General features: G+C 40.8%; 1 protein-coding gene across 2 annotated transcripts in view; it reads left to right on the forward strand.

Moving 5' to 3' along the window:
- The window catches only part of LOC102210753 (enhancer of polycomb homolog 1-like), a 33,186-nt gene extending 8,341 nt beyond the window's left edge, over positions 1 to 24,845 (forward strand). Inside the window, exons 1-14 of one of the 2 annotated variants that reach the window (XM_005740753.1) lie at positions 948 to 1,441; positions 12,437 to 12,596; positions 15,178 to 15,323; positions 15,462 to 15,668; positions 15,799 to 15,947; positions 16,131 to 16,278; positions 16,597 to 16,761; positions 18,274 to 18,363; positions 18,634 to 18,782; positions 18,933 to 19,375; positions 22,254 to 22,372; positions 22,501 to 22,636; positions 23,552 to 23,921; positions 24,767 to 24,845. In XM_005740753.1, coding sequence (XP_005740810.1) covers positions 1,289 to 1,441; positions 12,437 to 12,596; positions 15,178 to 15,323; positions 15,462 to 15,668; positions 15,799 to 15,947; positions 16,131 to 16,278; positions 16,597 to 16,761; positions 18,274 to 18,363; positions 18,634 to 18,782; positions 18,933 to 19,375; positions 22,254 to 22,372; positions 22,501 to 22,636; positions 23,552 to 23,921; positions 24,767 to 24,839 — 2,508 coding nt within the window. In that variant the 5' untranslated portion in view covers positions 948 to 1,288 and the 3' untranslated portion in view covers positions 24,840 to 24,845. Of the gene's footprint in view, positions 1 to 947; positions 1,442 to 12,436; positions 12,597 to 15,177; positions 15,324 to 15,461; positions 15,669 to 15,798; positions 15,948 to 16,130; positions 16,279 to 16,596; positions 16,762 to 18,273; positions 18,364 to 18,633; positions 18,783 to 18,932; positions 19,376 to 22,253; positions 22,373 to 22,500; positions 22,637 to 23,551; positions 23,922 to 24,766 lie in introns of those variants that run through there. The other variant, XM_005740754.1, reaches the window with a different exon arrangement.
- The last annotated feature ends 6 nt before the right edge of the window (positions 24,846 to 24,851 follow it).

The following is a 24,851-nucleotide window of genomic DNA, read 5'->3' on the forward strand; positions in this document are numbered from 1 at the left end:
CCCTGTGGTGTTAAAGGCGTTGGCTGTAGTTATTTTTAAGATTTTTGTGCCTCTTGTATTGTTTTATCAAAGCATAAAATACACTATAGTGAAAACTTCCAATGTATAGTAGTAATTAGTAGTATTTTTATTCGTTTTCATATATGACAAAGGTTTGGGTGGAAAAAATACAATTAAATGACATTGTTTGTCATTCCTTGCCAATAAATGCAGGGCTGTTGATCAGATTGATGAGCTGTAATGAATCACTGTAGTTGTTTCAGCTCAGTTAACAGTTATCTGTTAGCTGCATTGGCCTGCAGCTAGTCTGTCTCTAATTTTGTTAACCAAAACGTAAAATACACTGCAGTAAGATAGCTTGTATGTCCCACAGTTGGGAAATTCACTTTATTACAACAGCAAAATTAAAAGGAAAAAAAATATAGACGAAGCAATAAAGTAACCCATGACAATAATACTACACAATAGAGAAAATGTACACCATGCAATATTAAATACCTTTTTCAAATTCATTTTATTTGTTTACAATTTGTTTAAAAAGTTTTAAGTGTTTTTTCTTTTTCAAAAGTAGAAATTATTCATTATATATTAAATGCATTTTTAAATAGGGGTGTCTTTTTTTATTTGTTGTGCTAAATACAGTTGGCAGTGTTTTTTTGTTTTTTGTTTTTTGTTTTTTTTAACCGTAGTCCTGTTATTCCAGTAGTCCCACTTTTTATTTATGTTTTTAAAATCGCATTTTTATTTTCGTTCATTTACTATTTTTTAAAGGGGGTATAGAACAACTTTACTTTTGTCATTTAATTTATTTATTTGAAAATTTATTTCGTTTTAGTTTACGATATACATTTCGGCCATTCCCGGTGCTTATTTCAATAATTTATGTGTATGTGTGGAAACGGAGTTAGTTTGCAAGAAATACCCCCTTCCCCCTACCCCCGCAACGCGCAAGCGCTCGGGACCGTGTGGGAATGGTCGGTCCACGAACTGGGGGTTGGACCGCTCCGAGCGAAACAGAGCAAACGAGTTTTAAATGTCCGCCATGTTGTCCATGGCGCACTGAACCAACGGTAGGGAGCGGAGCGTCGGAAAAAAACAGTCCGAGAGAGAGCGACCAAGATCCGGGCCTTCCCCCGGCTCCGTTGGCGACGCCCTAAATACAAGCTACAACCATTCGAACGTTAGAATAGAGACTAACCGCACAGAAACATCCATGAAAGCTCCACTCGGTACCGTTGTGAATATTAGGAGATCGGATAGATTTATATTGCACCTCGAATTGTGAAAAATGAGTAAATTGTCGTTTCGGGCACGGGCGCTGGACGCTTCCAAGCCACTACCCGTCTTCCGTTGTGAGGATTTACCCGACCTACACGAATATGCATCAATTAACCGGGCAGTGCCGCAGATGCCGACGGGGATGGAGAAAGAAGAGGAATCGGTATGCTTTAACCGTTTGAAAATATGAATTTATACGTTTTGTTTCATTTTTACGTGATCACAGGCGTCCCTCTTTTTTCTGCGCAAGCTTTCACAAAATGGCCGCCAATTTTCTCAGGAGAAACACGACGGTTTTGTGCCGCAAACGACTCATATACGGGGCTCGGACGGATTTTTGGGCAAAGCGGGGATGCTTTGTGTCGTTATTGGATAAAATTGTCCGGTTTGACCGGCATATTTGTGCGTGAAGTGATTTTCTGAGTACAAAGGAGTCATGTGACCTGAGCGATTCCGACATTTTGTCTCGTCTGTCAGGACGGGGCCTTGTGTTGGCGTAATTGCAGCGGACCAGGGCAAGGGGGAGCTAGTGATTTCAGATTATGTGGCATCTTTGCTACCAGCAGTCAGAAATGTCAACAAGGCGGCCATGCATTGGAGAAAACACAGCGGTGTTCGTTTTGCATTGACTTGATGTAAATGTTTGCTTGCTGTTTTCCTGCACAGAGCCTTGTGTGTCATGAATGCAGCTGCCGGTGCCACATTTTTATGATGATTTCTCCGTACGGCAAGCCCGGCTCGTTATTAGTATGGACGCTGTGGGTTTGTTATTATATGTTGTTGCAATTAAGTTATTGCATGTACAGCAGTCACACGGGTAAATAACTTATTGTCACTCTAACCAAGAAGATACTTCTCTGTAATATGTTAATGATGTCGATTTTCCAGCGGTGCTGTCACCGGCATCTCTCATTGCAATGTGGTCATATTCTGTTGTGCATAGAAGGAATATTTAAACATCAAAATAAACCAGAAAAGCTCGTTTAAATTACCTAAAAGTGCTTTGGTTCATATGTTATAATTTTCGTGTAAGTAAATGTTGCAAAATAAGATTGGGACTTTGTTGTGCAACTTTTTGTGTTTCCTGTTACTCCACAGTTAAGCCACTGTGGGATGAGCATCTAAATGGTTATGTGCATTGATAGTTGACTATCTATATAAGAACATTGTTACATTTCAAAACTCATGAAAGCTTGCAGATAATTGTCAGAGAAAGGATCTTTCTAGTTTGATCTCCCTGCAAGTAACTTAACAAATTCTGCTTCCTGTTGCATCCCACAGGGCTGTTGTGATTATTTCAAAAATAGGGGGGGTTGTAAAGCACATGCACCCTGTGGGATTTCTTTTTCCTGTTCTTCGCTTTTTATGTAATTTACTATGCAGTAGTCTGACACAGCAGTGCTCTCATCCCGGGAGTATTAAACAATATATCTGCTTCTCTGAGGAGTCTGCTACACAGCTTACCCAGCAGTCTTGCCTGATGTTTAAATATAAGGTTGAGTACACGAGGGGGATATCACTACAGGGATCTGTGTTGGATACTTTTTTCCCTAAATTATTCAAGCAAAGTGTGTTGCAGCCGGTGTTGTGGAGGCTCGGTGTCAGGGGTTCAGTGTGTCAGATGGCACAGCGGGCTGGCAGACCAGCGCACGTGGCGCTCCAGAGGAGATCAGGGTGGCAGGAAGGAGGAGAGAGGAGGTGGGGGTTGCTGTCACTTCAAAGTCTGTGCTCTGCTCAGCTGGAGTGCTTGGTTATGTAACAGTCATATTATCATAAGAGGTAGGCCAAGGCCTGCTGCGTGCCAGCCGCTCTGTGTTGGGAGCTGTCTGTTATGAATTCTGCGTCAGACTTTAGATGGAAATGTATTTTGAGTTGTTGTTGTTGTAGTTTCTGCTGCTGGAGTGTATTTTTAGCTTTTGTAGGAGCACATATTATTTGTTTTACCTCCACGCTCATTAATTTGCACAGGGATGCTTGGTCCCTTTTTCCTCCCTTAGCGATGTGCTTGACCCAGTGAAAGCAAAAACTGCATTTATTTTCTGCAGTCTGAAAGTGTTCAGAGAAAGCATCAGCTTTGCATGTTTCACTCAGGACCATTGAAGCCAGACTATGCAGTGCTGGGTAGTCTGATACTCTGCTAATAGAAAGATTTCTGAAACGAGCAGGGAGACGCTGCATAGTATGTTCAGCATAGCCAGATTGTCTCTGCCTCCACGTGGGCCTCTTGGAGGGTAGCGACAATTTGTTACCCGAAATCACCGTTGGATGCACAAAACTTAATTTTAAGCTTGAGTAAATTCAATGCTCAATACAAACAAGTTGTTTAAAAGTTCAGTCCTGGTTATTTTTCTTCTGGACAGCACCAAAATTATTCTGCTGTGAGGGTGAAAAAAACCCAACTCTGTTAATTATCCTGACTCAACAAAGCCTAAAAGCCCAGTCGCAGGTGACGGGCTGATATCAACTTTCTCTGTTAACCCAGGCTGTCTGCTCCAGGCTCTTTGCACACACTCATAAAAGCGAGTGGTTGATGCATCATTTGCTGCTGCTTCTGCACAGTCGGGCACCGTCAAGTGAACAGGTTGTGGAGGTTATAAAGATCAGTCTATAAGAAAAATGACATTAAAGCAGTGTTGCAGAAAATGATTGATATTGTAAATTTATCAAGCTACAGCTTCCCATTTATTGCAGCTTCCCATTTATTGCACCTTCCACCCCTCTCTTGTACATTAGAGCGTTGAGACTTTGTACATTTAAACATGAGTGCATCGGGATTGACTCGGTCTCATAGCTCAGTGGAAGTGGTGTGGAAATCACTCTAGGTTGTAGCCAGTGAAATTGTTTCCACAGATTCAATACTCGTGGTGATAAATGACCTTGAAATAGACGAAGCATTCATCTTTTTTATTAGCTGCATTTCCAGCAGGAAAACATACCAGGTAGCAGATAGGATCAAGCATTAAAAACATTTTTCCTGTGCTGCTTCCTTCAGTGATGCTGTTCAATGTATGGCTCAACAGTTTAAATTTATACAATTCTGAGCAGAGACTGTACCTCACTAAGAGTATACTGAAAATGAATTGGTATACGTTTAGTGAAATCTGGCACATCAGGAAGGTTTTAAACTGAATTGTCAACTTTACTTTGCACCAGCTCGTAACTTCAGCAAAAGTTAAGAGAGCTGAACTCATGGCATTGAGAACTCACAACTTTGCGCTTCCATGTCCATCTTTCTGCTCAGCTTGGGCAACAGGACACCTCGTAACGCTTGTAACCCTGCTTGGCACACGAATAGTCAACGCTTTCAACCGGCGTATCTCTGTCCAACAGGCCGGTCTCTGCGTGTTTGTGTATTTCTGGTAGCGTAGATCTACCAAAGAGCTGTCACTGCTGAAATTCCCTCAGCACATGTAGCGTGTTTGTTTTGGAGCCAGACACTTTGTCTCGTGTTTACGTTTGGGTGAAAGTGAGGTCAGTGTCTGCAGCCCTGCTGGGAACCCAGAGGCATCTGTTTTTGCCTCTTTTCCAGACACGCTTCTTGTACATACACACAGCCACATGCTCTGGCGGGACACCAGGTTTTTTTTTCTTTTTTGTTGCTTGTGACCTTGCTGGGTGGGAAAGTGGGGCATGTCACCTGTCCAAAGTCTCTGCTGGCTCCACGATGTCAACTAGATAGCTTCCTGCGTCAGCTGTTTCACTTTCCGTTTGACTGTTGACAGATTGGTTCTGGACGTGTTTGTGCACCAGGTTCCAGGAAGGGTTTTCAGGCCAGTGAGTTGGCAAGTTTGCCAGATGGGTTACAACTCCTGTGGAATTGCTCACTCTGTGACCCATTAATTAAAGAATGAGTGTGTAAACTATACAAACCAGGGCCGCTCGGTTCAAGAAAACAGTCAAACAGCGTATGTACAGTTGCTGTGTGCATTTACAGTCCTGGCTTAAAATTGTCATTCAAGGGATCTAAGCGTGATCAGTCCATGTACAGTGGCAATGAGTCTGGTTGATGGAAATCTTTGCAATTTCCTGTTAGTTCTGCCTTTTTCTGTTTGGTTTTCCTCCCCCTCAGCTGAATTTAAGGGATTTTAACACTAATCACATTGTGAATGAACCAAAACATGATTTAGATGCTGCTAAAATGTGTAGTGCTGTGCATAACATTGGTGTGACAATTTTCAGAGCATGGCTAACAGTAGCTAGCGGCTTTATTTTAACACTTCACATAACTTGTTTGTCAGTTTCTACAAGCTTCCTTGTCCGTTGGGGACAGTCAACATCTTAAGTCTGTATCTTCCCTGTTTTTCACTGTTTGTCAACCTAACCCAACCTCTGTACCTCGGGTAACACGAGCCAGGAGGTACCAGTCATTTACATCAACTAGCCCACATTCACAAACCCTCCTCGCATCTCTACTTTTCTTTATTAATGTACTTCCAAAGCAGAGCTATATGTTTACTAAGTCTAACTAAGTTAGAAAATGGTCTGTCATCATTAGATTTAAACTAACTAGCTAATTCTCTTCTAACTAAACCTTGTAACCTCTCTTTACAGTTTCCTGAAAAACAAACTTCATAATAACGTCTGGGCACAGCCACACTGATCATTTTATTTGAGTAGAAAAAATTTGGATGATCTCTGTTATTTTCGGTGGGGACTCATTGTAGAGCATTTGGATCTGCGAATGGCTAATGACGTCAATGGTAATCCCCGGAAGGTGACTATGCACATTTTAGACTGGGGTTGGTAAATTATCACAGCCTTATTAACTTATGAGGCTGCATTCAAGTTGCAAAGACTTGGATCGTCTTATAAAACAGGCTGAATTGGAGTGAATCAAAGGTCTGGACCGAGGCAAATTCTCTCCCCATTTCTTTTAATGTGTGAAGCGGGATGGAAAGTTGCTCAGTTAATTGCTTGTTACTTTACAAACTGCCCCACAGAGTTTGAATTGACCAACTGTGGAGAAAAACCCATGCTCGTAGCTGCCATTACTTTCCCACCTCTTTTACTCTTGGTGTTGAATATCGTTCTCTCCCACACACGCTGCATAAAACTGCTTTTGTACTGTGGCTAAGCATCCCTCAACAGCCTCTTACTAGACTGTCCCTTGCGGCTGTCCATCATGTTAAGTGGCATTTACAGTGTCGGGGACAGTAGCTGTCAGAGGCGAGACTGGAGAAGGTGGAGGAGGCCGCGGCTGGCTCAGCAGACTTGACAGTGATCGATGTGGTCATTTTAGAGGGCTATTTCTGGACTCCTCTGTGTATTTGAGGAAACGAGTGCAAGTGTGTGTGTACGAGGGCATCGGCCAATGCTCTGTATTCTGACTGTTCATCTCAATCTGACTTTATTTATTGTCAGGCAAATGACCACAGCCAGGAAAGTAAACAACCACGTTGCTTGATTAGGTTTGGCAGGCGATGTGTTTTTGCTCAAGGCTGTTTAGTCGATAAAGTTTTTCCTCATAGCAGAGGGACCCGGAAGCAGACTTGGAATAAGATGGGAACATATAAGTGTAGAAGTGCGTGGTGGCATATGTTGCATGTTTAAAAGGTATTTGTATGGTTTCATTCATGCAGGTTGGTGCAGATCAGATGAATGACTGGCCTGTAAGACTGATACAAAGGAAATGCACAAATTAATTAGTGATTAAACTAAATTTAAAAAGGTGGAACAGAGAAATAAGAAAACATTAAAATAAACCCAGAACCATTAGAACATGGAAAGTAAAGTAAGGAAGGTATGTCACAAAATAGAATAAGTCAAGCAGTTGAGCTCTAATTGGTCAGTATAATTAGAATAATGCAGTGCTAGATGATAAAACTGAAAAACCTAAAGGTACAGTGTGTAAAACCTGACTACTAGATTTTGGTAGATTACAGTACCCCAAATTCTATTTTCTTATCCTGCCCAGTTTTAGCTACAGTAGCTGCTCTAGGACAAACTCTGGCTGTTGTTCATCTGCACTGAGTTTACCTCAGCTATCAGTATTCGTTGTTTCCACATCTATTTACTCTTGAGGAGGCTGTAAAACCTTGTGAAAGAAGTCATGAGTTAAAGAGCCAATAAACAACAATACTAGGGTGAGATGAGGATATCCTGGTCTTTTCTGCTTGCCAGTGCTGCTGTTAGTGACATTTTTGAAGTGGTTCTAACACTGTTGGACATGGAGCACTTAACTCTTAAATGATTTGAGAATGTTAATTAAACGGTTTCTCAGAGTGTGGTTTTTAGGATACACAAGGCTAATACTAGCTGATGTGACGTTAGCTTATAACTATCTTGCAACAATATGAGGAATAAACATCAAGTTGTGGACTTTTTTATTTTTTTATTAGAACCAGTTCAAGAGATTTGGCTTGAGGTGAGAACGAAAAGGTGGAAATAAAGTAGAAAGATGTAACAAAGACATGATGAAAATGTTATTTGGGCATATATAGTTTGAAAGAGCTCTTTGTGATCTTTAAATTAAAGATAACTTATAAGGCAAACGGTTTGTGGTGGCTCTCCAGTCAAATGCATAACAAGATTAGCCACGAAAAGCTTGCTAGCAGACAATATTACACACTGTTAGTGTACATTAGAGGTTATTTAATAGAAATGTTACAGTTTTGATCATTTTTAAAAACTAAAATGGAATGAAACTTAATATTGAAATGCACCAAGTAAATAAGTAATGTCTTTCAAGTATACTCCAGTCAGGTTGGGTTATGTTTGCAGGGCACCATGGAGAGGCTATTAGGAAAGGGAGGGGAAGAGTCCCTGGCTGAATCTGCATCCTCAGAACAGATCGCAGCACCACATGGCAACGATAAATGTAAAAGACAACCGCTCGCCTCGGGTGTACTAAACAGACTGTGCAGGATATTGTCAGGCCCAAAAAGTGCAAATGGTGGTGATGAACACTGCTCTGGGACACCATAAAGTAGATTTAGGACTGTAGACCAAAAGTTTTGCGGATGACAGCACAAACGTATAAATTGAAGGTCAGACTTTGTCAAATTTGCTTTCCTAACAGTTTTTATATTGTTTTTCTTGTGACTTGCTGTTTACAGGTAACAGGTATGAGTAATCATTCATTATAATTATATTTATTTGGAATACAAATTTGTTTGTTTAATTGGTAAAAACAGATGTTGATTAAAACCTGTGAAAAAGCAGCCACTGTGGATACTCCCTTGAAAATTCACCAAAATTATGTTTTTCATGAAATAAAATCACCTTAATCTCTGTTTATTTCCTTTTATTTCCACTGGTAGTTTCTGACTGGATAGTTCTGAAAAGCATCTCTAAAATAATTAGTTTTGTTATGATGGTTAGTCCACATTTTGCAGTTTTGTCTCGTAGATGATCCTCATCTGATTGCATTTGTTATATATAATAAATGACTGCAGACCATATGAGATTGTGTATACATTGTCCTCAATGTGGTAGAGCAGCAATGTTTCAAGGTCTCTGTAAGAGTGAATAACAGTAAAATCTCTGGTGTGTTGAAATGGCAGCTTGGTGTTGTAAAGAGAAAATTGATCTTTTTTCGCTTGTTTTGCCTCTTTCAGAAGACCAAATTCAGAAGTTACATTTCTCATGTTAATGTTTCGATCACTTAACTACTGCACATGTTGCAGGGTCTCTACTTCTGTGTGCCAAGCTTGATGGTGCATCACACTGATCCTTTTTAACACTGGGAAATGTGTTATGTCAGCTAAGCTGGAAAAATGGGATTTGTTATGCTTTTGAATGGTGGATGCTCATATATTATATTATATTATATTATTAAATATATTAAGCTAATCTTTCAAGTAATGCACTCAGCATATGTGCAGTATTTTCTACTCTCATCTGCTTCAGTCTATCAGACAAGTTGTGAGGCACTAATATGACCTGGTACATGTTGGGCAAATGGAAGCATGTAAAATGCAAACACATCCGGTGACTAAAGAAGCAGCAGTGGCTCCACCGTTATCTGCACAGCTGATGTTTTTTGAGGGGGGGCACTAGGTGTCCAATTGGCTGAGTCTGAATGTAGCCGTTCAGTACTTCCTCCTCAGAATTTGTTTATGGATTATCTGGGTTTTTCCTGCAGAGAGGAAGTTTTGCCTTTTTCCCCCAAGAGGCTTGAACCAGAGCTAAAGGACAGTTGTCAGCATTGGAGTTTGAGTTAGTCAAGCATGAGCATCTTTCTTCTCAAATGATCAGAACCAAAAACAAGGTGTTAAAATGCAGAAAAACAGATAAAATAAAAACCTTTTTAAGCAGAGTTCATTTACTCAAATAAATGTAACTATTATGTAAATGACCAGAATTACAAATACCAAAGCATCATTTAAAGTAGCCCAGCCCTTCATTGTCTTCATGAACATTTTTTTTTTGTGCAGTCACGTAAAAACAAATGCACTCGTGGTAGCATGTTATCACAGATTTGGTGCATTTATTCCTGACAAACTGTGGTCACCTTCCCAAAGCCCATCTAAGCTAGGATAAATGTGATTATACAACGGTAACGGACTTATTAGGGATTTTTTTTGGCAACAGACAAAGTTCAGCTGCTTTGAATAACGGACCAGTTACTGACTCATTCACTTACTTTATCAACCTTCTCTGGCCATTAATACTCCCCCCCCCCCCCCAAAAAAAAAAAAAAAAACCTACTGTTGTATGTCTGACAGCCGTGGGGAAAACGATAAACACGCCCTCTCTCCGGAGAGCTGTTGTACGAGGCCAGCAGCACGTTGCCTTGTTGACAAAATGCCTTCCAGTGGCTTGGTGCCCGGCTCTGGGCCAAAGGCTCTGCAGCTCCGACTCTTCAGACAAACAGCCCGCCAACAAACCAGTTAGTCAGTCCTGCAGCCTGTCTGCCTGCCTTCCTGCTTTCCGCCTTATTCCCTCAGCAAGCTTGCAATCTTGGCAGCAGTAGGCTTCCATCTCTTATTTACCTGCCATGAGGCAAAAAATGTTGTTAGCCTCCATTTCTGCTCTCAAGATAATGATTGGATCGTTTAGCTAAAACTTGTACTTCTAGAGCCAAATTGTTATTTCTTGTTTTTATTAGGATCCAAACTACATATGTGTTTTATATGTTTGAATTTTTGTTTTTGGTTAAATTTAGTTTGAATTAGTTTCCAGTGTGAGTTTCATTGTTTATTTTCATTTTAATTTGTGCAGAGCGCATTTCTCTAAGTCCATATTACAATAAAGGCTTGTAGTAGCAGTCAAGTTTGAAAAAACAAAAGCACCAAAACAAATCCTTTGTGAGGAGTTGTCTTCAGTTCTTTTCACATAATGTTTGGCTAGTGATTTAAAGACACACAGGTAATAATAATCATTTAAACTTATTTGGTGACCTGTTTTTTCCTGATGCATTTCACTTCACTACTAACTGTTGCCAATGTTTTTAAACTGGCTTGCATTTTGAATGTATGTAAAGCATATTCATCACTGAATAAGCTGTACTCATTCAGTGGAGCTGACATCAAACTAAAAATAAACAGGAAATGTCTTTAGTCTTTGATCAACTTTTCCAACAAAGTAAGCATGAGCAGGCACTGATGGTTATGTTGATACTGAGCTGTGTACAAGACTGACAGTTAGCTGTGTTCAAGAAGTGTTTGTTTTGTCATTTTTGGAGCTTGTGCATGTCTGGTTTCCTCCTGGAACTGAGTTTGCAGGGTTACAAGTTCTTTACAGTCACCCCAGCTTTCAGCTTTTCTAGATATCGCCTGATAGAAGTGCGTTTTAGAATTAAACCAGTTCATTTGGATGTTGGTCGAACTTTAACCTGTCAGTTCCCAAGTACAAAGACTGTGCCAGTAGCTGGGGTTGGCTTACTCTAGTGCATAACCTGCTAGCCCAAACCATACCACACTGAGAATTTCCAGTAATGCCTGCATGCAAGAGAATATTACTGCAGTTGTCCAAATTCATGTGTATTTTTAATGTGGTCTTGGGGTGTCTTAATTACAGAAAAAAATTGCAATTATTTTGGTCTGGATACTTTTATTTAAGCAGATTTCCTTGGCTTTACGTTCCCCTCCATTTGAATCATAAGGGTGAATTCAAATTAACAGAATCTCAAAGTCTGGAAAGTTTGTTTTGGACTTGAGGCAAAAGTAAAAGGACGTGTTTAAAGGGAAAACAAGACAATTATTGCAAGTGTTATGGCACAGTGATAGTTTTGATTATCTTGTTTTTGCTATTGAAGACGAAATGTAATTTCAATTAAAATTTGATTGCACAGCTCTGTGTGTAAAGGATATCACATTTTATTTTAAGTAATACACGCACTGGTCGCAAGTTTGTTGTTCAATATTTTTCGTGCTTAGCTTTGAATGAGGTATACAAATAAGTATTTATGGAGGGATCTGTTGGTTAAAATATGCTTGAATGAGATGATCGACTGAAGCGGTTTCCCTTGTATTTGACAATCCCTGGACAAGCAAGGTCAGGTTATAATTATGCATATGAGAGTATTACGTGACCATACTATCGCTTGACCCATACCAATGTTGATATTTCTAAAATGTAAATAGTCTAATTTCTATGAACAACTTCTGCATCTAAATTCTGTAGGCATTAGATGAGATGTTTAGTTCTTTCCATTTGAGTCTGGTACTGGCCATCACATTAGGAGTTTGCAAACAGAAGCAGAAATTCTTGCCTGAATATCTGCTGGCTATATCAGAAGTTTTAAAGTTAGGTTAAGTATCACAGAAGCTGAAGTCTGATTAGACGCAATCCACTGGGTATGGATTTCTATTCTATAGTTAATTTAATACTGTGTGTTTGCCTAGCAAGGTACAAGCAAATTAACTCGTTGCCAAATCTGGCACAAAGCATTCTTTCTGCTGACGTCATGAGTTTTTTTTTTTTTTAAATTAACCTAATATTTTATTTTATCATCGTCAAAGCATTCTAAGAATGAAATTTTACAGTTAAAACAAAAACAAACCTTTAAAATGGCCTTAAACCTAACTCGACATGTCTGTCCTTCAGCTCGGAGATCATATCGGTTGATAGTTGTTTTTGACAATGTTTACAAAGCATCAGCATTGATATTCTGTCTCTTGCCTTCATATCAGCCTGCTGATTTCAAGAAAAGTACTTTGCTAAGTTTTGTTTTGAAGAGGACATCATCCTCACCTCGTCTCCGTGTTTCTTTTAGGAACACCATCTCCAGCGGGCCATCTCGGCACAGCAGGTCTATGGCGAGAAGCGGGACAACATGGTCATCCCAGTACCGGAGGCGGAGAGCAACATCACCTATTACGACTCCCTCTACCCTGGAGACTTCAAGATGCCAAAGCAGCTAATTCACATACAGCGTAAGTGGGCTTCTCTAATGGAAAGTTTGTGATGCAGAGAAAATGAGTGTGATGTAGCAGATTAGGGGCCCCAGTTGTTTTCATTAGCCTATAATGGCGTTCCCTTCATTTATTTCAAATGTGTTAAATGACACGTGGGGGCTTGCTGAGCAAAGATTATACGCTGCAATGAGTTGAACACTTCACATCAGTGTTACTTGCTTTTCTAATTTGAAAATTGTCACTCATGTTATTAGATTTACTTTCCCCTCAGCTCTGTAGCCCTAGAGTTTTTCCAAGAAGCAAGGGGGGAAAAGGTGACCTGAACTGACATTTAAATATATCCTGTATTGAAAGCAAGCCACTTAATAAAGTAGAAAGTTGGCTGCTACTTAGAGTGTAAAATCCCAGCCAGTTTAGGTGATTGAGATCTTTTATCACTTTTATTGGCATTAAGCTTTGTTAGCTTGAAGTTGTCATGTTTTTCTATATAACTCAAGATTGCCTGTTCCAGTAGTGAAATTGGAGGAAATTATGTTGCTACATGGCTTCGTTTAGTAACCATGGCTGCGTCACAAGTGGTTTGCTGTGATTGTTTCTCAAAAGAAAAGCAATTTGCTGTACCTGAAACATACAATGTTATCAAATGACATGTTTTGTCTAGTTAGAGAAAACCTTGAAATTAGTCTGAGGCTTGGATGGGTTGAAACAAGTAGAAAACCCAGTTTGCATCAGTCTTGAAAGTTTAGTGTTTATACAAAAGTATCTAAAATTCTACAAAAGCAGGCCTGCCATTTTCCATGCATATAAAAACCTTTTATATATTTAAGTCAGTGGTGTGAAAAGATGCTGAATGCTAAAAATGTTCAAATTAATGGCCCTGGCTGGTGAAAGTGAATTTGCCTTTTTACTCTTCAATAACCATCTAGCCCATCTATTGTGCTTAATTGGCATCTCAAGATGAAAGTGAATTGGTGTAATTAAATCTGAAGTGAGGGTTTCATTTTAAAGCTGAAACTGCAAATACTTTGATCTACACATTTTGTTCTGCAGGTATAAGTTCAGTTAGCATAGATGTTTTAATTTGATTTTGGCAGATGCGCCTGCATAAATGCTGCTGGCTGTGAGGTCTCAGGAAAAATAAATGTGGTTATTTGAACGTCTGAGATGAGACTCCTTGGCTTTAAACAAACTACAAGAATGCAAATTCGCTTCAGATTCTGTTGTTAATGAACTCAAAATGACTTTTTTTGTATTCATTTTCTTTGTGAAGCTGTGGTGCATTTGTGGCCCTCCTGAGAGCCCAGAATTAGATCAGTAAGATCAAGCTAGGGTGTCAACCATGTGGCTTAGCCTGCTAAAGGATTCAGTCCAGACCACTTCAAGGCTTACCAGTAACATCAATAATCGTTTTTCCAGTAACATCCCTGGTAAGATGATGTTTGAATTGCTACATACTTACCTGGGAAGTTACTTTTCGTGTGTGTGTGTCTGCCTGGTGACTCAAACAGGCTAACAATAAACAGACTTCCATGTTTCAATGCAGCTAGCCAAACAAGGAAGAACCACTTACTGCTGTTCTGTAATGGCACAAGCTTGTGCTTAACATGTTTAAAAACCTTTAAGCATTTCTTAAAAGCTTTACAGACAATGTTAAATCAGTGTCTGTTTTTAGGAGCAGGGATCCATGGTGTAACTTAGACTTTATACATGCAGTGTTTCATGTCCACTTTAAGTGGTACACGGGCATCTTTCTGCTTTGGCTCTCAATTGGTCAGGGCCTTGCTTTGATGCAGGTTTTCGAAGCAGTTTTATGGCCGCCTCGGATTAAAAATGGTTTACTGTCATAAACGCACATTTTGGACAAAAGCAATGTGTATGGTTACTTAAGGTCATTGGTTGATGCCTGCCTCCTGTACATCAGGGCGGTTCAGATGCCACATGGCTTTAGGGTTGCATCCTCGTAGTGCTTTCTGAATGGAAACTGCTTCGGTGATACTGATGTTTAAATGGCATATAACAGATTGGCCTAAAAATTTGAGGTGGGAAAAGGGAGCAGTAGGCGTAACGCACTGTGTCAACACTCTACAACAAACACCCAGATAATCTTTACTGTTCACTGGTTCCACTCGGTCTCCAGACAGCCCTTCCTTCCAGTTGTCTGAAATGGCAAATCTGGTGTAATTAAGCCTGATAATCATCCAGTGCATCCCCAGCCTTCATGTCCAACAGCTGCTGAACACTCATTTATTCTAGTTAACGCTTTAATTTTGGATTATATTTTATGCAGCAGGTGTTTTGTTGCTGCTTGGGCCATAATAATAATTGGTTATATTCCCCTGTACAAAACTCTTTTTTTTTTTTCTTTCTTTCTTTTTTTTTTCAGCGTTAGAATAAACAGTAAGAATTGTTTGGAATCCAAACAGATGCTGAACCAAATGAGTGGAATGAGTCCATGTTACCTGCATCTTGTCTGTATGTTTTAGTGAGACCAAAGCAAGCTTGTGTGAACTTGTCCAGAAACAATCTAAATGCTTTGTATCGTTCCTTGTAGTTAAATAAAAATAAACGTATTTATTTATTTGTTGCCTCCCTCATGCAGCTTTCAGCTTGGACACAGAGCAGCCGGATTACGACCTGGACTCAGATGATGAGGCCTTTGTCAACAAGCTGAAAAAGAAGATGGAGATCAGCTACCTGCAGTTTGAGGAAATGATTGACCGGCTGGAGAAAGGCAGTGGACAGCAGGTTAGAAGTGTAAAAAACTTTTTAAGACTGCATTAGTTACTAACACTGACTTGAAGCCACTGATGGCAGGCAGTGTCAGATTTGTCACCCTCACTGCTCTCTAACGTGATTGTATTTATCTCTTTGTTGCCCTCGCAGGCTGTGAGTCTTCCTGAGGCCAAACTGCTGCTGAAAGAGGATGATGAGCTCATTAAAGAGGTCTTTGACTACTGGAGCCGCAAGAGGAAAAACAGCAAAGCCAACTCCCTCATCCCCACCGTCAAGCAGGAGAAACGGGACGGCTCAAGCACCAGTGACCCTTACGTGGCCTTCCGACGACGCACTGAGAAGATGCAAACTAGGAAGGTCGGTGCTCTCAATTACTGTTGCTAATTTTTAGTTCTGCATTTCTGCAGTCCTATACAATCAGTGTTGCTTTTGGGGATTGTTTTTATTTCTTATCCCTGTTTATTGTAAATTTCGCTTCACATCTTAGAACCGTAAAAACGACGAGGCCTCGTACGAGAAGATGCTGAAGCTTCGCAGAGATCTCAGCCGAGCCGTCACAATCCTGGAAATGATCAAGAGGAGGGAGAAGAGCAAGCGAGAGCTGCTGCACCTCACACTGGAGATTTTTGAGAAGAGGTAAGCCAGTCTCGAAGTTGCACCCACAGGACGTTGCTACATAAGTTAAAGCACCTTGATAGCAGATTCTTATTCACTTGTTACTACTTTTTTTTTTTTTTTTTTGTGGACTTGTTCCAAATTAAACGACTTTGAAATGCCTCACCTTTAGATTTATGAAGTTATCCTCTCCTTTTCATCCAGAAATGTCATGTCAGACTTTGGTGGTGAGGTTATGGCAGAAGTTCTGGCTGAAAGGGCACTGGTGAGGCCACAAATCATCCCCCTGGTCCCACTCACCAACCAGTACCGACACCAGGACCATATGGACCTCAAGGACTACAAGTCCAAGGTGAGCCCGTAGGAAAAAAATTGTCTTACAAAAAAGACAAAGGGGGAAAAAAAACATCTGATGAATTAGTTAAAGTTGCTTATATCCAGAATTGAAGGGTCAGTGGCATTGTTGCAGGTCGTGTTTTTAAACCACTGACCTGCTTAAAATGCAACCAAGAAGGAAAAGTGGAAATGGTGGTATGAAAAGTTAATATAATGAATCTTTTAAGAGGAACACTGCACAAGATAAAAGGCTGCCCTTGGGCTGCGGTCTCTAAAGGTGTACTTTAAAGTGCCTCTGCAGTGTCATTAAGTTTGGCCGCTCTCCCTCTTGTAGCCTGAGAAGACAGAAGTTCCCCGGCAGAAAAGGAAGTATGAGAAGAAGCCGAAGGTGCTGCCACCATCATCAGGCACACCCCACCATACAGGTCCGGTTGTCTTCAACGCCAAGGACCTAAACCAGTACGACTTCCCCAGCTCGGATGATGAGCCCTTTTCCCAGGTACCTGCACGCTTAAGCAAATGCGCTCATTCATGTAAAGCCAAGCATGTTACGCAGATCAAGCTTGGGACTTTTTCCTCAGAGAAATTCTTTGCACAACATTTTTTTTCCCTGTAGTTTGACTTTTTGCATGGTGCCACTGGGTTATTTCCAGTTTGCATGGTTTTGAAATAGTATTATTATTTTAATTTTTTTTTTACAAAGTGGCAGCAGCTGTTATGCTGCGATAAGGTTCATTAGCTACAAAGCCAAAAGAACAGGTAAGGTTTTTACACAGCAGGAAGAATTGGGGGGGGGCACCTGTCTGTATTAAGCTTTTCTTTTCTTTTTTTCTTTTTCTTCCTCTACCTGAAAACTGATCAGATACCAGAAAATATGTTTTTCTGGCTGCATATTGTTTGGTGCTTAATAGAAAACATAGATAGGGAGTTGTGTAGGTACAGAACCCAAAGGATGCTAAAGAGGGCTATGATTTAAATCAAAGATTTATATACTTGAAAATTATTTTTAGGATCTAAACTCAAACTGAAAGATTTGAATCACTGCCAGGCAATTGCTTCACTGTAGAACCTGCAGGGTCACCGGGGGCTGGAGCCTATTGCTGCTGTCATAGGCACAGCCAGACTCATTTTATAATCATTGAAAGGGGAGGAAAAAATATCAGGGTAAACCTGCATAAAAGCTGTTTCAGTACTCAGTTCAGCTTGAGTGAATCTGGGCTTTAATTTAAAAAACAGAAGTCCTTAGGGAATAAAACTCGAAAGGATTCTCATTGGCTGCCTGCAGTTCCCTCTGTTTCCAGATCAGTGTCTCTCACCTGGTCCATTTTGGGTAGTGTGTGACAGTTTGCAGCCAGTTTTGTCTTTCTGCTTGCCCTTTGGCTACCGTGTAGGCCTCCTGAGGGAGTGGAGGTGTGCTGCCGCCTGGGCCTTCATCATACACGTCTGCACTCGCAGACATGCTGTGACAGAGAAAGTCAAACTCCAAGTCGGGTCCTTGCTTTGTACTAGATGACCTCGTTCTCCTCCGCCTTTATTTTTTCCATTTGTTTTTCATTTTAAAGTTTGAGGAAGTACTCGGTGAAAAGATGTTACATTTTGCCCCAATCTATTGAGTTTGGGGCAAAATGAGACTACAGAAATAATCCTCCACTCTCAGAAAATTGATTTATTCACTGTTTAAAAAAAACTTTTGTTTTGGGGTTTGTTTTTTTTTGAATAGTGTAAAAAGACATCATCTGTCTTCTGTTGCTTAAATATGAAGTACAACACATACTGGAAACTGTTCCCTCTTGTCTCTGCAGCCACTTGGCTGTGCACTACGGCCTCTTCTTGTCTCCACTACCGCTGCTAAACTCTGCCCTTTTTCTTCAACAATCTTCTCAAAATTGCCAAACCATGTTTTATTTTTTAAAATAAAATAAAAAAAATTAACAAAGGCTTCTGGCTTCAGTACTATAACTTCTGCTCTTCAGCTGACCTTACGCTGACCTCTGACGTCTCTCATCCACAGCTGCACTCAGGCTCATCAGAAGCAGAGGAGGAGAATGACCCAGATGGTGCCTATGCCTTTCGCAGGAAGGCAGGCTGCCAGTACTATGCTGTAAGGAACATTACCTTTTGTTCCTTAGAATACCTTAGTTTTCTGTAAGGAATAATGAAAATTAGTATTACATGTTTAAGGAAACCCTTACTATGTTGTAAACATAACTTGAACAATGCTATCCAGTACTGAAGTCAATATATTGGGGCATGTAGTTCACTGATGAGATTGCAGATTGATTCTAAACTGCAGAGGTCAGATATATTGAACCCAGAGACCTGCAAGAACGAGTGGAAAAGGTGAACTTAAGTGTCCTGTCTGTCTTCGTAGGCTCGTCAAGATCGGGTGGGTAGCTGGCCGTGGTGTGGACAATGGGAGGGTGGTTTGGCAGAAGCTCGCTTTCGCTACAGTCTCACCACAGTCACCATGCCACGACGATGCCTGGGCATGGCTCGACGGCGCGTGGGACGAGGCGGCAGGTGAGTTCACTTACTGCAAAGTGCTGGCATTTGAATCCAGCTTTACATTCTGTGCTCGTCTGTCTCATCTGTGTAGATATCTACAAAGCAAAATCAGCTAAACTTATCACTTTTAGTTGTTAAACCCTTTTCTCCCTCTTTTTCTCTCAGGGTGTTGCTGGACAGAACATACACAGACTTTGACAACATTTTCCATGGACTGGATCCAGACATGCTTGACCTGCCTGTTCCTCAATCTCCTCCTCCTCCTTCTCCTACTCCTGCAACTACTTCACGCGCACCGGCCACCGACAAGTTTGCCAGTACCTCAGAAACAAATACCTCGGAAAGAAGTTCCTCCTTCAGTTCCTCTCTTTCCCCATCCTCCCCCACTTCCACGGACCTCAGTCAGATACTGTTGAATATAAAGTCGTGCCGATGGAGGCACTTTAGACCACGGACACTACCACTACATGAGCTGGACAATGCCCACCCTCTATTCAGGAGGCTGAGCCGAAGCCTGAAGCGCCCACTCTCGGCCTCCACCACCGGAGGGCAACCCTTTGGCTCCCAACGTCCAGGGAGGGTTGTCCCTGCACCCACACCCGTTGCTGGTAAGTGGCTTATCTGACTGTAGACAGACACTGTTGTGTTCTCTTTGGGCTGTGTTGGTTTCATAACTTTATACCCATGGAGACGGTAAGATACCAGCTACTTAGTGTTAGATATTGTTAGCTATATAGTGGTTTGTTTGTAATTGGCAGTTTTTCATCAGGCAGTATAAAGATGGCTCTCGATCTGGAAAGTAAAGCAAAGGTGAAATGTCCTTTTAATCCCTCTGTGGTTTCAAGAATTCCACTTGTATAAAACTCAGCTGCTCGAGCTCAGGATGCAATTTTTCTCCCATATTTTTATTTATTGTGGCGGGTTTTGCAGTCAGGGCTGGGCTAGGTATATGTCAGGGCGAAAAGGAAGCAAAGCCAGACTTAATAAGGTCTGCACAAACTAAATGGTAGTCCTCAGTAGTTTTGGCATGTCAGTGCTTGAACTAGCTCTCATCCTATTGCATTTTCAGGATAGCATGGTCCTCAAGTTGAGAGCAGAACAAAGACTGTCTTCCAATTTGCAATCCAAAGCAATGGAGTTGGGAGTAGGCCAGCAGGAAGGTTCTCGTTACTAATGACTAAACATTTAAAGTAAGAGCACTTTCAGTGGTATGACAGTCATGGATGCCGTTCGCTTGGAGAGTTTGAAAAAGTAACGGTGACAAAGTGAGTCACCAGCTGGCTTGTTCAGGACACATGTCCAAGTGTGGTTGATTTTTAATCGAATGTTTGCAGCTTTTAATTTCCTAGATTTTCATCAGAATTCCTTGTTTTGTGGCTGTGCTTCAATAGCAAGTATTTCTATATATTTTATTTTATTTTTTTGTTTATTTAGAACAGCTGTTGCTTTGGGGGTAACACTGTATCTACCTTTCATTCCTTAAGGTGTCAGTTAAAGCAGGATTTCATAAATGAATTCATGACATGCATGAATTTGACGAAGAGACGAAATGCCACAGGTCCCCGGTGGTTTTACTGTGAGGGCAGTCAGGCGGCGGGTGTCTTAATATTGCTGCAACTTGTTTTGATGTGCATGAAAAAAAACAAGCTGCTTATTGATTTTTCCAGAAAAGGTTCAGTGAGAACCTGAAAGACTGATATAATTAACATGGATCTTTCAAGAAACTCTACTAATATGTATTGTGTATGAGCAAATGTGACAGCTGCACTTGTTGTTTAAGTAGTTGATTTTTGATTAAATTACACTGTGTTAGATTTCAAGAAATAAAAATGACACGTGCTCCAGATGGAGGTAATGCCACAGGACAAGCTGTGACTTGGAGATGTACGCAGATTGTGGATCTTATGAAACTGAAAAGTGAAAAGCACACAGGGAATGGATACATCAATAATGCACTGATGCACATAATGCCTTTAAAACATGAGATGAGGACTTTTCAGTTCAAACACTAATGAAGAAGAACTTATGGCCATGTTATCTACAGCTAAAAAACTTTGATTCAAATACTAGGGTGGATGAAATATCCACAAAAACATGTTCAGGTTTTCTTTGGCTCTACAACACCTAAAATGTCAGATATGACTGGTTTCATGAAGGAGTTTGACATTGACTCAGGCTTTCTATTTCAGAAACTGGACATTTGCTTAGAGGCATATTTTACTCTTCACCTTAAAACGGAACGATTTCCCCCTGGTGTATTTAATTTGCAATGCCAATCCTATTGATGCCATTAATATCTAACTTATCTAACAGTTTAAATCTATTAATCAGCTGTCCTGTAGCCGTAGATATGGATATCACTTCAGATTAAATACTGACTTGAGTTTTGCCACTAATAACGTCCTATAAATAGACTAATTTGATCCAATGCAAATGGGCTTGGCAGCTAATTAGGACCAAGTATGAAAACGTATTCATGCATTTATTGGGTGCACATTTTATGCTGTTGTGCCTGGCAGGGCTTTATTTGCTGGCGTTCATGACATATGGCTCAACTGATACTTTTGTTTCTGTAGGGATTTAGCCTGGTTGAGAGAGCCACCTGTGACATTAAAAACTCCGTCTTTAAACTTGTCAACTGTATAATCTTGCTTTGTAGTAAACCTCAGTTGTCAGACAGGAAATCTGAGAATATATTTTCTGGAGTACCCTGGGTTTACCTGAATATGGCCAAAACGATTTATTTTCCTACCACATATACTCAAAACTGAAAGAATCAAAGCTGGAATGTTTTATTGTAGTACAAAAGCCACCTGGAGAGTAAATGGATGTACTCATTACCAAACATTGGTCTGACTTTTCATTAGAATGCATTGCATCACTAAAAACTCACTGGTGCCCAAAAAGTGTTAAAAATAATTCAGGAAACGATGTAGTGGTTTTGCTTTGTTCATAGTGAATTGGTTTCTGGTTCGGTCATTCATTTATTCATGAGCACAGTTTGCAGTAAGGTCTGCAGCAGAACAGTAAAATCCAAGACTGAAGATGCTCCTTCGTGACTGAAGTCTTTGGCCTTTGTTGTACTCACTGTTGTTTGCTTCCCTGCTGACTTATCAAACGAGGCATATTGAGTGGGTGTGAGTTGACAGAGTTGTTGTCTGTGTGTTGCTGTTTGATTCAGACTGTTGCAGCAGCTTACTTTTCTTTCCCAAATATGGTTTTTATTCATCCAAAAGCAGTTGAAAACAAATATTTGACCAACTTTCTATTTTCCCAAGAAGATAGAAAGTTGGTAGCTATACATTAGGCACAATGTGTCATGGACAGTGTATCTGAAAGGCTCCGTATGCATCATGTGGTGGGTATCTTGACCTGGGTTTAAGGTTTAATGCCAACCTGCCACCACTTGGCTCAAATATTCTTTGTGTCAAAAGATCTGTCTGTTTTATGATTGGCAATTTGTAACACTGTTTTTGTTTCTCTCAGCTTTCACAGTTGAACAGTACCAGCAGCATCAGGAGCAGCTGTCCCTGATGCACAAACAGCAGCTGGAGCAAGTCCAGCAACAGCAAGCCAACAGCGCCACCACTGCCAACAGCACACAGGTCAGCGTGCAGATCAACTGCACAGCAGCAGACAGTGATCTGAATTTATATATTTATATAATATATACTTTTTGATTGAGCCCCCGTAATCTTCAAATCATGTAAACTTGTTACTCTTGGTCTCCTAGCAGACCCTGGCAAATACATTGGACCAGACCAGTGCTCAGTTTGCCGCCTCGGCCCTCGTGACCGCCGACCAACTGCTGGCTCTGAAAACCAAGGAGGAGCTAGGACCAGGAGTCAATGGCGTCCTCTCCCCCTCAGGTATAACGGCTTCCCACACAACCACTGGGTTGCCCAATAGCCTCTTAGCTTTGAAGGCTCATGTTGTAATCACTATTGTCGAATTTAACAAAGGTATATTGGTATTGATGATCCCAAAATTGTTTACTTATCTATTCTAATTCTAGTTATATGTTGAAATTAAAACCAAATTGATTAATTTTTTTCATTTATTTTACAACAGCACTATTAAAATGAAAAGTCCACTTTACCAAATTGTTAAAGTACAGTGACAGTGAAGTCAAGACAAAGCAAACAAAGGGACAAAAGTAATCATAGTACTAACGCCCTCAATACTCATCAACACAAAAGAGCAGATGGCAGCACCATGAAAGTTCAACAAAACCTGCACCAGCAGCACCCCAACGACTGATGCCGCTTCACGGAGGAGTGTTTGCTAGATAACCAAGAAAAGTGACAAAAGGGAATTTAGATTTTCATTAATCTGGAGATGGAAGCGGGGCACCAAGGTGTCCTTCACAGATCAAACTCCTGCAACCTGAAGTCTGATAATCAGTGACTTTTTCTTTGAATACTGATTTGGTGAAAAGGGAAAAAAAACCTCCTGCTTGTACATTTTCTTCTGCCATGCAGAAGATTAAAAACTTTTCCTTGTCAAAGTTTTTAAATTAAAGTTTCTGTTAAGTTGTGCACACAGGTTTCAAAGCCTATCTACAGTACCTCATTTTTTAAGGATTATGATTCACACTTTGAAGGGAGGGAAAAAGCTGCTTTGAAACTTTGTGTACTCAACTTCAAATTGCTGTGCAAATTCAGTGCTTCAAATTCAGAACAGGAGCAGGTTTAAAAAAAAAAAAAAATCAGGTGATAATTAAAACTTCTTCTCCAAATCCTGTTTATTCCAACACCACCCCCATCCCACTCCACCCACTTCAGGTGTCTACAAGGGCTTGCACCTCTCGAGCACAGCGTCCCCGTCCCCTGCCACCCCGGCTCCTCCCACTGCTACAACGACACCTGCTTCGCTCCACCCCTGTACCACCAGCTCCACGTCTGCTACCAGTAACAACAATGGCACCACTCACCCTGCCAACACAACTACCACTAACACCACCACTCAGGTCCTGCTGGGAAATAACAACAACCTACGGCTGAGTGTTCCCGCCACCAAGCGCATCCCCACACCCCGGACACTGAGCACCACCATGTCTACATCCGCCTTAAAGCTCGCCCACGCAGCAGCCGCCAACTGTCAGAAACCCAAGGTCACTACAGCCTCGGCCTCGCCGCTGGACATAGTGCCCAGGTAAGGAAAACTGAAAACACTCGAGGGGTGAAGTGATTTTCCAAACAGAAGGCCGTACCTAGCTGAATAGCACACAGGAAAACGTCAACATTACTCCTTTTAATTTATTACCTTTTACTCAAAGCAGCCATGTCCAACATGGAACACTCTTGAATGTGTATGTTATGAACCTACTGAGTTACCAGCAGAGTTGGCACCTCTCAAAGTTTACATGTTCTTGTGAGCTCAGTTTGTAGTTTAGCTGTCCAGCTTCCACATTGTCTAGTCATTCTGCTCTGTGACAAACGGTTTGTCTCCTTGAGATATATTCCAGGGATGACATGTTAGACCAAAAAAGAAGAGACTTTACTTTTGTATATGAAGCATAGGACTGCTTGCTAAAAGGTTTGCCACCTGTGCCATCTTTTCATGTGTCTGATGAAAATCTGTCCAAAACCAATGTGAGAGCAGCTGTGCAAGATGTTGTCACAAAATTTATGGATGTGCGTAGTTAAGATAAAAAAACATAGATTGGATGCGTACTGAGATGTTGACTGAGCTCAGGACATTACTTCCCTGTCAATGTTTACCTTATAGATCCAACCTGAAAATGTCTTTTGCGGCACCTTTCACCTACATCTTACTCAAGAATAACGTGTCTAATCGCTATAAAACACTTACTTCTGGGCTTTTATTTAGAAATGTGGCACATTTAGATTTTATCTGTTGCTTTTCTAGTTTGTAGAAACATGAGTAAAGATATTGTTTGGCCTTAAAGCAGGCCTGTTGTGCTTAATTTTAAGACAACTGAAGTAACAGGTTTATGCTAGCCTGTCTGTGCTAACAGTTTCCATTTTTGCCCTCAGGGAGAATCATGAACAAGACAAGCCAGCACTGAACAGTCTAACGGACAACACAGTGGCCATGGAGGTTACGTAGCCTCTCATACAC

This window comes from Pundamilia nyererei, unplaced genomic scaffold (assembly GCF_000239375.1).
Source record: "Pundamilia nyererei isolate P.nyererei 1_Seehausen unplaced genomic scaffold, PunNye1.0 scaffold00103, whole genome shotgun sequence".
In the NCBI taxonomy this organism is placed as follows: domain Eukaryota; kingdom Metazoa; phylum Chordata; class Actinopteri; order Cichliformes; family Cichlidae; genus Pundamilia; species Pundamilia nyererei.